The sequence below is a fragment of the Vombatus ursinus genome, unplaced genomic scaffold (genome assembly GCF_900497805.2).
Source record: "Vombatus ursinus unplaced genomic scaffold, bare-nosed wombat genome assembly UNPS02014832.1, whole genome shotgun sequence".
NCBI lineage: Eukaryota > Metazoa > Chordata > Mammalia > Diprotodontia > Vombatidae > Vombatus > Vombatus ursinus.
Genome location: NW_020954610.1, coordinates 76863048 through 76875945, shown reverse-complemented (window position 1 = coordinate 76875945; position 12898 = coordinate 76863048). Strand labels below are relative to the sequence as shown.

General features: G+C 36.1%; 1 protein-coding gene across 1 annotated transcript in view; it reads left to right on the top strand.

Moving 5' to 3' along the window:
- LOC114025756 (elongator complex protein 1-like) overlaps positions 1-12898 on the top strand; it is a 67870-nt gene that overhangs the window by 16441 nt on the left and 38531 nt on the right. Inside the window, exons 8-13 of the mRNA XM_027839247.1 lie at positions 1376-1466; positions 3712-3835; positions 5964-6057; positions 8989-9219; positions 11316-11486; positions 12491-12590. Coding sequence (XP_027695048.1) covers positions 1376-1466; positions 3712-3835; positions 5964-6057; positions 8989-9219; positions 11316-11486; positions 12491-12590 — 811 coding nt within the window. The remainder of the gene's footprint in view (positions 1-1375; positions 1467-3711; positions 3836-5963; positions 6058-8988; positions 9220-11315; positions 11487-12490; positions 12591-12898) is intronic.

Sequence of the window (12898 nt, the reverse complement as noted above, 5' to 3'; positions counted from 1 at the left end):
CTTTCAAATATATAACAGATTTTGTATTTTGCCTTTTCAATGTAATAAATGCTGACACATTTTTAAAGAATTTTATTTTCTATGATATTTCTATAAATATCTCAAATATCTATTGCAGGAAATGAAATATACTAAATTTACTAGCCACTTAACAGAATTAAAATTGGAAGTATTTTCCCTTTCTTTTCTAGGAGACAAAATAAAATATTTTGATTACACTACTGTCTTTGGAAGGATAAATCATGTTCCTTAAGGATTTTTAGGACTTAGTGTTAGATTACTTTTTTTTTTTGCCTCCTAGCCTACTTTTTAATAATAAGTCATTAAGGTTTAAAATTATTTAATGTTGTTTGGGTATTTTATAGTGGATGGCACGGTGGATGAATGAGCCCTTCTACAGCACCTTTCATTTTGGTCATCTAAATTCTCATCGACTATTTAGGAGCTTACTACTTTTCAAGACAGCCAGATTTAGGCAACTCTGATTATTATAGAATGCTTCCTGAAGAATGAAGCCAAAACCTTTCCTCTATATTCTACCCATTGGACCTAGTTCTTCACTGTGGAGATAACAATATGTGATCTCTATGCTATATGATCTTCCTTTACACATATATAAAGGGCTATTACCTCTCCCCCACGGCTTCTCTCTTCCTAGTTAAATAATGATTGATTCATTGAACAATTATTTATTGAGCAGCTACTGTATATAAAACACTACTTAGCACTGTGAGGGATGCACAGATATATAACATAACACTCTTGCCCCCAAGAATTTTCCTTCAGCTGTATGTTACATGACATGGTTTCAAGGCTGCCCTTCCTATTCATTATTTTGGCAAAGACCCATATAAAGTGTGGTGACTCAGAAAAGTAGGTACTTTCTTCCCGAACTCCCTGGCTTATTTCCCTTAAGTTACTAATACATTTTAGTTTCTCAGTAACTTAATATTAGAAACTTGTTTCCTCTCTGTCTTCCTAGTGAGGATTTGTCCTAAAGACATAATGTTCATGTCATCATCCTTTTCAAGAGATATAATTCTTGGACAGACTTTGCCCTTTTTTTTTTAGCTTATTTTTTCTTTTGAATACAAAATTTGAACCAGCCCCATTGAGAAACAGAAGTGATCCAAAATGGAACAGACTCTGAATTCTAAAAGGCTTGAGGATCTAGCAGAGAGGTGTGAATCTATTTGTGTGTAAACTTATATAGGACAGTTCATCTTGGACTTTTCATTTATAAAGGAATTCCTCAAAAAGTTGCTGAATTGACAGTAAATTGTAGCTTCCCTTCATTTCCTTGATTCCCACCCTTACCCTCTTCCATTCTTCTTTAAATATTGATTCACTGTTTTTCAAACCATTTACTCTATAGGGGCTCGCAAAATCAGAGTATGGAACAGAGAGCTTGTTTTACAGTCAACCAGCGAGCCTGTTGCCGGACTAGGACAAGCACTGGCATGGAAGTAAGTGGAGAAGAATACTGCTTTGTTTGCTAGCTCATGGTTACTTCAAGACCTTGACATTTCTTTTTCTGGACTCTCTTAAAACTCTGGTGAGAATGGAATTTCAATGCTGCTAGATTTTTATGTATTCTTTGTAGTTTGTCTTTGATAAGGTCTGACCTCACTGCTGTTTGTAGATCTCATTTGTGTAAAGGTCAAAGACTTGCTTTTGATTTTCAGTTCTCCATCAGAAATGAGTCTTGAAAAAGATTTTTCTGTTTGCTATTTCATCTCTTTGTATACTTGAATCTCTTATATAAGTTCTCTAAACAATCTAGTTCCTGGTCATGAAAGAGCTCCTTAGAAGTACCATCAGTTGAGATAATATATAGGATGTTCCAGAAGTCTTAGTGCAGTTTTAAGCGTTTATATTTTATATCAAGTACTTTGCAAACCTTTAAGAGCTATGTAAGTGTTAACTTATCGTAACTATAACTTATGTAACATTTGGACTTCCAGCTATCCAAAATTTGTTTCTGCTGCCTTGCTTATTCTCTTTTTTAAAAAAAATTTTTTTTAGGCAATTGGGGTTAAGTGACTTGCCCAGGGTCACACAGCTAGTAAGTGTCAAGTGTTTGGTCTGAGGCTGGATTTGAACTCAGGTCCTCCTGACTTCAGGGCTGGCACTCTATCCGCTGCACCACCTAGCTGCCCCTCTTATTCTTAGATGACAATAGAAGGAGCAACTTAAATTTTAGTTCTAGCCACTTTACCTCAGAGGTGTCAAACAAGTGGCTCTTGGGCCACAATGTGTTTTTCTGATGTGACCCACATGTATTCTTATGTTTGGTTAATGGCCACTGTTTCTTTCTGTGCTCAACACCACTGCTTAACCTCATTCTGTGAAGCAAATTTAAGTAGAGATTGAACTAACATTTGTAGAAGATTTACTTTTAAACTACATTGTTTTGGTCATACTCTTATCACAAAATATGGAATTGTACAATATGCCATATACACCTTTCACAAGAAATGAGTGAGAATATCTCATTAGACAGCAGAATAGATTTTAAAAAATCAGCGATTTTGTTTTGATCACATAAAATTGAAGAACTTTGACATGAATAAAATTAATGCAACTATTATAAGAAAGGAAGTGATCCACTGAGATGAAAATCTTTATATCATTATCTCTGATAAGGGGTAGATATCTAAAATTTGTAGGAGCTAACAGGAGTATATAAGACCCAAATACAGAAATGGTCAAAAGATATCAACATGCAATTTTCAAAGAAAGAATTGCAGACTATTAACAGGAAAAGATGCTTCACATTGCTAATAATAAGAGAAATGCAAAAGAAGACAAACTCTGATGTTTTACTTCACAACCGATGATGACAGAGGATGGGATTAGTCAATGGAGATGGGGAACAAAAAGCATATTGTTATAGTATTTTATATACTGTTTTGAGCATAGAACAAGTAGTCCAAACCATTCTGGAAAGCAGTTTTAAGTTATTCAAATAAACTAAAACATCCACACAGCCTTCAGTTACACATCTCATTTATTATGTTTAAAGGAAAAGCAAGCAACTTACAATAAGAGATTCACAATTTTATATACAGTTCTCTTTTTCTATTAATGTATATGGAAATTATCATAGGAAGGAGTAATTGAAACAAGGAAAATTCTGAGCTGATTATTTTAAGAACTCTCAAGGAATGAATGTAGCTTCTACTTATTGGGAAATCTAGTGAGAGTATGATTTATAAGAGTGGTAAATCTTTAATGGTTGTAAAAGAGACGAGGAATATTTTGGACCCACTACTAAAGAAGTGAAGTCATTTAACATGGAGATTTTATGGAAATTTTAAACTTTTTAAACATTAATATCACTTCCTTTCATCCCACTTTTCTCTGAAATAGTACCTTTTCTTTTAACAAAGTGCAATGAAGAAAAATACTAATTGGCAATGTCTGATAAAGGATGCTTCATCCCATACCTATAGTTCACTGTTTCTCTGCCAAGAAGAGGAAGGCATGCTTTACACTCCATTCTCTGAAGTTGTGATGGTTTGCTGCATTAATAAGAGTTATGATGCCTTTGGATGTTGTTTTCCCTTCTTGTGCTTATTATGTAAATTATTATCCTAGTTCTGCTTATTTTGCAGACCCTTTTGGGGACCCTTTTTACTTCTACTTTCTCTTGCTTTTGAAAAAAAAATCTCTTGGCCTTACTGAAATATTCTTTTGGTTTGCTTTAAGGCCTTCTGGTAGTTTGATTGCATCTACACAGAATAAACCTAACCAGCATGATGTTGTGTTTTTTGAAAAAAATGGACTTCTTCATGGAGATTTTATACTTCCTTTCCAGAAAGGTCAGGTAAAGGTAAGTGAGTAGGTCCATGATGAATCAATATTAAGCTTGCCATGTTGAGCAAACTTTCTGTAGCTGTGGGAAAGCTTTATGATTGTCTTTGGTATAAAAGGAGAAGTCTTATTAACTGATATTAATTAAATTAATTATTAATAAACACACAAGTTCTTAATAAGGAAAATCAATCAGTTATAGCTGGCATTTCATTCAGCAATCATTTTTTAAGCACTTTCTTTATGTAATACACTACACGATTCTTTTCTTCAAAAAAAAAGAGAGAATTGCTTTTGCAAAGTAAATTTAAAAAGCAAGGTGTGTCCCCTTCTTGATTGTGTTGAGAGGGATAAGTTTAATTTTTGCCTTTTTTAATGGGTCTGATATCATGGCTTGATAGATAGAGTTGCTTTTGAATTCGTTTGGATGTCTATTAAATATTTGTTGAATTCAGAATCCTTTCTTTTGATTATTATGAATTCTTTCTCATAGAAAGAATCATGCTTATATCTGATAGAGATAGACTGCATAACAAGTACAGCTGCTCTTTTGGCGGTTCCCTGCATTTTTTCATCTTTTTCATCTCAGCACTTAGTTGCCTTTGTACTGACTATTTGCTATACCTGGAGCAAATCAAGTCAGTAAGGATTTTGTTAAGGCCTCCTATGTGCCAGTAACTGAGCTAAGCCTGAGATTGTGCTTCCTCCTTAAATCTCTCTCTTCCTATGGCAAAGTACAAGAACTGTCTTCTGCATAAAGTCTTTCCTGATTCCCCTAACGACTAGGGCCCCCACTCCTTCACAGACTACTTTGTACCTCACTACTTTGTATATATTTGTATTTGTTCACTTTATATTTATGCTGTATATATTCATATAAGTAATCGATGTCTCCCCATTAGAATGTAAGCCTCTTGCGGTAAGGATTGTTTTATTCCTTGTACTTCAGGGCCTGACATATGTTTGTTGTTCTGTCATGACTAACTCTTTGTGACTGTGGACCAACTGTCTGGAGTTTTCTTGGCAAAGATACTGGAGTGATTTGCCATTTCTTTCTCCGGTCTTGTGCAGGCAGGGATTAAGTGCCTTACCCAGGATCATGCAGCTAGTAAGTGTCTGAGGTCAGATTTGAACTCTGGTCTTTCTGACTCCCGGCCCAGGGCTCTACCCACTGCACCACCTGGCTGTCCTACCTGCTATATAGTGCGTGCTTAATGAATGCTCACTCACTGGTTAAAATGCAGACTTTATGAGTAAGCTGGTGCTGAGTAGGTTAGTTGACTTCTCTCGAGAATTAATCTTGAGGTTGGACTCATTCAAAACTGTTTGGTTTAAGCAGACTTTGAGGAGTTGTGAAGTGCGTGGGACTGGGTGTGGGACACAGTCCCTTAACCTGGAGCTCAGAGTTTTATACTTAAAACAAGAGAGAGACGGATGCATACAGACATTCTTTTCTGAGCTCTTCAGCATAGTTTGTTCACTGTTTCAGACACTTCAAATGCAATTCTGAAAAACATCTGTTAATATATAATCTTACTCTCTTCTTTGAATATGGGAAAATTCATTGATGTTTGACAAGTTTATAACTTTTTTTTTTAAAGAAAACCTTATCACATCTCCACCATGGGTGCCTGTTGTTAAAAACATGACTCTTATTGAACATAAACATTGAATAAATGTCAAATTGAATATGTTTGTTTGAACTGATTTTTTGTCCCTTTTAGATGTAAATGGTTTTGCTCCTCTGGCGGAGAGAGATGGATTGTTGAAATGTGATATGTCCTCTATCACCCCCGATTTTCCCTGAAATAAAGTTATATTGGAGATGAATGAACTGTATTAGAAAATGGGAGTCTGTGTAGGGAGAGAAATTTGTTGTGTTTTATTGTTAATTTTACAAGACAATCACCTCATTACCAAGCTAATCACCAGTTAAAAATCAGATACCGCCTTTGAAAGCAACTTAGTCACCACTGAGGTATTATTTGAGATCTTGTCAGCTAAGCAGCCGATTAAGTTCTTGGAGCTCTTGATTTGTACAAAGGAGCAGAAACATTTCTAGCATCACTGAGTCTTTGGGTTTTGGAAACTTGAGTGAAAAGTCAGTGATAGTTAAAATACAATAACGACAGAATCTTTCTTACCAGGTAAATGAGCTGCTATGGAATTCAGATTCGACAGTCCTTGCACTTTGGCTGGAAGACCTTAACTTTGAAGAGAATGCAGGGCCAGCATCCTATGGTAAGATGGTGTAGAGTCACAGCTTTGCTTATCTTGAGTTTGGATAAAAATATTAGGATGGTAGGAAGGACAGGAGATCTCTTTTTTCATTCAGGGACTTCACAGTGCCTTTACTCTGTTCTACCATTTCCTTATTTTGTTTGTTTTTAATAATTATGCATGTGTATTTATGCAGACAGTTCTGTACATAAGTGGACCCTTCTGCAGACCTCTCTGTAAAGCAATTTTTATGTCATACAAATTTGCCCGTGGACATGGGGAAGGGAGGGATGTAGGAAGGCAAAAAAGAGGCTGAGCCAGTGGTGGGAGGGGGCCGGTACATGACTCAATAACATAAAGAACATTTGGGAGGCAGACACGTGACGGCCGATCGTAGACACAGATAGGAGAGGTCAGGTGACACACCAGGGAGGGGACAGACTTGATGAACAGAAGACAGACACGTGGCAGATGGACCTACTGGGGCAAAGGTCTCTTCTCTAGAGAGATCTTATGCTTGCCCCCAATCCAGCAGCTAGGCTGGGGAGGAGACAGGCTCTCTGCTCTTCCGTTCTTCTGCTTTTACTTGGAGGTTTTTTTGGGGGGATTTTTTTTTTGTTGTTGTTTTGTTTTGTTTTGTTGGTGGGGTAGTGGGAGGCTGTGGAGTGCCAAGGTGAGGGGCAGGAGAAAAGTTAGAGAGCATGGCACTGTGCAGTAAAGTTAACATTGGATTTTTTTGGATTGTGGATTTCTTTCAGAATTCTTTACATAATGTTAAATTTGCATAATGTGAATTTACATAAAGAAGAACTCTCTATGTAGGGAACTAAGTCAAATATACAAGAATAAGAACAGTTGATAAATGGTCAAAATAGACAGTTTTCAGAAAAAGAAAATAAAACTGTCAATAAGCTATCAATAGCCATATTAAAAAAAGTTCTTAAGTCACTAATAACTAGAGAAATGCAAATTAAAATAACTGAGGTACCAGCTCATATCCAATAGATTGGTTATTATAACAGAAAAAGAAAAATGGCAAGTGCTAAAGGGGATATGGGAAAATAGGCACACTAATACATTGTTGATGGAGCTATGAACTAGTGTAGTTATTCTAGAAAGCAATCTGGAACTGTGTCCACAAAGCTCTTAAGTTGTGCATGCCCTTTGACTCAGTGATACTGCTACTAAATCTGTACCCCGAAGAGGTCACAGAATGGAAAAGTACTCATACATATAAAAATAGTTATGGTAGCTTTTTTATTTTTATTTTTTGTGGTGGCAGAGATTGGAAACTGAGGGGATGCCCATCAATTGGAGAATGGCTGAACAAGTTACTGTATATGAATGAGATGAAATATTACTGTGTTATAAGCAATAAAGAGAATGGTTTCAGAAAAACCTGGGAAAACTTGTTTGAACTGAAGCGAAGTAAAATAGGCAGAACTAGGAGAACAGTGTAACAACAGTAATGTAAAAATAATCAATTTTGAAAGACTTATTAACTGATCAGCACAGTGATCAACCACTGTTCCTAAGAACTGGTGATGAAGCACCTATCCACCTCTGGATAGAGAGGTGATGGACTGAGGGCAGACTGAAGCCTTCCTCCTGTCTTCCTTCCCTCCCTCCCTCCCTTCCTACCTCCTTTTCTTCTTTTCTTCCTCTCTTCCTTCCTTCCTTCCTTCTTTTTTCATGACTATATGTTTGTAATGGGTTTTATTTTTCTTGTCATCTCAATGGGGAGGGGAGAGAGAGAATATGGAACAGAAAATAAATTCAAAATAAAATAAATAAATGCTTGTTCCTACCACCACTACCCTTTCTCTCTATGCCAAACTGTCTCTTGTTCATTAATTAACATGGCTCAACATGGTGATATTTACTTTAATAATATATAATTATTTTTCTCGAAGGATTCTTTTTGCTAATCCATGTTTCTTAGCCAGCTGAGTACTGAGTACAAGAATATGACCAAATTACTACTGTCTTGGCAGTGTACCTTAATTTCAAGCCAAGTACCTAGTACAGGGGTGGGGAACCTGCAGCCTCAAAACCACACGTGGCCCTCTAGGTCCTCAAGTGTGGCCCTTTGACTGAATCCAAACTTCACAGAACAAATCCCCTTGATAAAAGTATTTGTTATGGGGCAGCTAGGTGGTGCAGTGGATAGAGCACTGGCTCTAGAGTCAGGAGGACCTGAGTTCAAATCTGACCTCAGACACTTGACACTAACGTGTGACCCTGGGCAAGTCACTTAACCCCAATTGCCTCACCAAAAAAAGAAAAAGTATTTGTTCTGTAAAACTTGGACTCAGTCAGAAGGCTTCACCCAAGGATCTAGAAGACCATATGTGGCCTTGAGGATGCAGGTTCCCCACCCCTGACCTAGAATAAAAATCTTTTTGGTACTGAACTTACACATCTGAATATATAGTGATAGCAGTAAGTTCACAATTATATAAAGGGTAGGGTATTTTGTTAGTTATTTTTAAGGGCCATTTGCAGAATTTTGCCAAGGTATCTTCTGTAACTGTTACTCTGTGAACAGCCTTCCAAGAAAGAGCATCTTATGCCTTAGGATTATTTCTTTCTCTGAATTCCTGTTACCATGAAGTTCAAATCCAGGATAAAAGTAAGCATCTTTATGATTCCCCTTATTGATACCTGACATTTTCTTTCCATAGGAACCAGTTTTTTAAAGAAGTTATGATCTCTTGTTTTCTTCCCCCCCCCAACTGAACCCTCCCTGTTAACAAAAAAAAAAATAGCTAAGCAAAACTATTAGCATCGTGACTACTTCTGACCATATTCTACCCTAGTTGTCAATTTCTTGCTTTTTCAGGTCAAATGGCTAGAGAGCTGTTACTGCCTACACTTTCACACTCTTGCAAGTAATAGGAAGTTTAGTTAAGTCTGTATAGCTTTTAACAGCCCTGTTATTTTCTCCTATAGTTCAGCTGTGGACAGTTGGAAACTATCACTGGTACCTTAAACAAAATCTACACTTCAGTAATTACAAAAAGAGCAAGATTGTGTCCTTGACCTGGGACCCAGTGACTCCATACAGATTACATGTCCTTTGTCAAGGATGGCATTACCTCTGCTATGACTGGCACTGGAGTACAGACCGGAGTGCCGGAGAGAATGCATGTGACCTAGCAAGTGTGGCTGTCATTGACGGAGGTAAGTCTAATCAGGGAGAGCCAACATGCAAACAGTTATATACAAGGGTAAATTGGAGGTAATCTCAGAGGGAAAGCACTAGTGCAAAGGTGGTCTAGGAGAGGCTTCTTGAAAAGTCTGTAATGACTTGGGCTCAAAGAATCTATTCTAGATCTTTGTGATTGCTGTTATCTTAGATGTTTCTTTTATCAAGAGCCATCTCTTTCCTAATATTCTCTAGAGCAGAAATCTCAAACATACTGGGCTATGAGAACCAATAATTGGGAAATATTTAATAAAATAAATAAAAATAAAATAGAACATAGGTAATGTTAGTAGGTGATTTTAAAAAGCTCAGTATAGCAGTCTCTGGCAGAAACTAGGTATAGAGCAATATTTTACACCATTTACTAAGATAAAAGTCAAAATGACCTAGATGTAAAAGGAGATATCATAAGTAAATTAGAAGACTATGGAACATATTTCCTATCAGACCTAAGAATAGGAGAAGAATTTATGAATAAACAAAGTATTGTGAGATGTAAAATGGAATTATATTAAATTAAAAAGGGTTTGTACAGATAAAAACAGTGTAGCCAAGATTAGAAGGAAAGCAGAAAACTAAGGAAAAAATTTTATAGACAGTTTCTCAGATAAAGGTCTTATATCTCTAATATATAAAGAAATTTGTCAAATTTATAGGAATATGAATCATTCCCCAATTGATAAATGGTCAAAGGGTATGAACAGATGGTTTTTTGATGAAGAAATCAAAGTGACATATAGTATTATGAAAAAATGCTCTAAATCATTATTGATTAGAGAAATGCAGATTAAAGCAACTTTGAGATATCATCTGACACCTGTCAGATTGGCTAAAATGATAGAAGGGGAAAATGACAAATGTTGGAGGGGATGTAGAAAAATTTCACACTGTTGGTGGAACTATGAACTGATCCACCCATTTTGGAAAGCAATCTGAAATTGTGGCCAAAGGGTTATAACACTGTGTATGCCCTTTGACCCAGAAATACCACTATTAGGGTCTATTTTTCAAGGTGATCAGGGAAAAAGGAAAAGAACCTATGTGTTCTAAGCTGTAGCAGCTCTCTTTGTGGTGGCAAAGAACTGGAAATTGAGGGGATGCCTATCATTTGGCAGGAGTGGCTAACAAATTGTGGTGTATAATTGTGATGTAATACTACTGTGTTGTAAGAAATGATGAGTTGGTTGATTTTAGAAAAAACATGCAAAGACTTACATGAAATAATGAAGAGTGAATGAGCAGAACCAAGAGAACATTGTATACAGTAACAGCAAAATTGTTTGAGAATAAGTGTGAATGACTAAGCTATTCTGAGTATTGTAAGTACTCAGATCACCTACAAAGAACCTGTAAAAGAAGATATCCACCTGTAAAGGAAGATATCCACCTCCAGAGAAAGAACTGATAAATAGAAGTATGCATAATATTTTTTACAGATATTTAATAGGTAGATAAATATCTGTGTCAAACGGTAGCTTTGAGGGAGGGAAACAGTTCAGAACTAAAAATGTAACAAAAAATAAATTTTTAAAAAAATGAAGTCAGTATACTTCTTATGTTAGCAACCCTTCCCCACTTTCTATTTGAGTTTGATATCACTGTTCTAGAGTTTTGCCGCTAAATGAAGATAAGCTCAGTGGTTTATAGTTTACAGACAATAAACTACCTTCCCTTTTTTGAAAATTGGGCCATTTCCCCATTTCTATTCCTGAAGTGCCTGTCCTGTTCTTTTGGATATCACTGACCACCTCAGCAATTCTTGGCCATCCCTGGGGGAGGAGAAACCCTCCCAATATAAACAGCATATATTTGGATGCCCTTTGTGTCTCCTTATCTGGTAATGCTAATGGACATTCCACCATAGCCTTTAAGCTTGTTATTACGATTTTCTTTCGTTTTACGTTTGTTTGTTGCAGAGACAGAAAAAGTAAGATAGATTTTAAGGAAAAATTAATGGAGATATACTACTGCCATCTCTATTTAGTTATGCAGTATTATTTAAATGCCTACTTTTTAATGACAGCATCATTGTAGCTAACCCTTGATGTACTGATTTGTTTTTCAATTGAAGACAAGGTATTGGTGACAGCCTTTCAACATTCTGTGGTGCCTCCACCTCTCTGTACCTATGAGTTGCATCTTCCACATCCTGTGAACCAGGTCATGTTCTGTGCACATCCTAAAAAAAGCAGTGATCTTGCCGTTCTTGATGCCAACAACCAGATCTCTGTCTATAGATCTGGTATGAGTGTTTTTTTGTTTGTTTGTTTTGTTTTAAATGCATAGATTTTTGTTTTTCCTTGTTTTATTCTGATAGAGACCTTGATCCAAAAAAATAAAATAAACTCTACTGTTGTATTTTAATATATAAAAAATTTTTAAATTTAATACTGCCTTTGGGGTGTATTTTGATATTAAATTGAACTAAGGGTTACTTTATGTTTCTGTTGGCTTATAAGTAATTCTTGTAGAGCATCATGAGCTTGAAGAGTGGGTGTCTAAGGGTATGGTTGTACCTGGGGGATATACAATAGCTATGGGATTCCTTCTTTATTAAAACCAAAATATAAATTTTATGTGATATTTGTACTCTGAGTTACAGTCACTATTGGGCAATTTTGCTTAAACTGGGGAGGGATTATATTTTGTGAGGGCAGTTGTTTAAGTGTTGGGAAGCATCTTCTGTGTCAAAATATTTTATCAGTAAGTAAAATTTGATGCTTTCCGATACTGTGAATTAACTTTTGGTTTTATTTGTGATTTATATAATTATTTTATAAAAGCCTTGACTTGTTCTGTAAGGACCAATTTTTTTAAACTGGAAAATCCTTACTTGTCATTCTCTCGGCTAGTGCCTTCTACCCTTCCCCTTCTCCCTGCCTCAGCCATCTAGTTCCTTAATATTTGTTATAGAAATGAGAAACAATGTGCAAGAGTCATGGATAAGTTAGGTAAATCAGCTTCTATGTGTTTCAGTTTCTTCAATAAAAATAAGGAGCCTGTGATCCCTACTTTAATCTACTTTTAAAGAATGATCAGTCATTCCAAATAAAAAAATAAGAAGACATTATTCTGTTCTGGATCAATATCTCTGTGTGGGGAGGGGGGATAGTGTCCCCTCAGGCTTTCACTCCTTACTGTGTAGTAATGCATTTATCAAGTAGTTTGATGGTAATGAAGGAAAAATTGTAGTGAATTGTATTCTTGCATATGTGTGTGATGATCATAATTACATTTGTTTTTTAGGTGGTACTGCAGATTTAGACCCCACAGTGAAAGTAGGAGCTGTAGGGGGAAATGGATTTAAGGTTTCTGTTATGACCCCTCACCTGGAAAAAATATACAAGTAGGCATTTTTTTTATGATATGATGCTGCAGTGTGGAGTGGAATAGAACCTGACCTGCTAAGTCACCTTTGAGAAAAATAAATGTTTATTTAATTTTTTCAAAGATTTCTTAGTCCAGGGTATTGCCCTTTACCCCTGCTTTTCTCCTTTTGGTGATACTATCTGCTACCCCTTCAGGTGTGGGTTCCTTTTCCCCAGATCCCTGGAAGTGAAATACTTTGAGCACTCAAAAATTTGATCTACATTCTCTTACTCTTTCTTACAGTTTGCCTTAAAACTGTTCCCATTATTTCAAATATGCAAAATA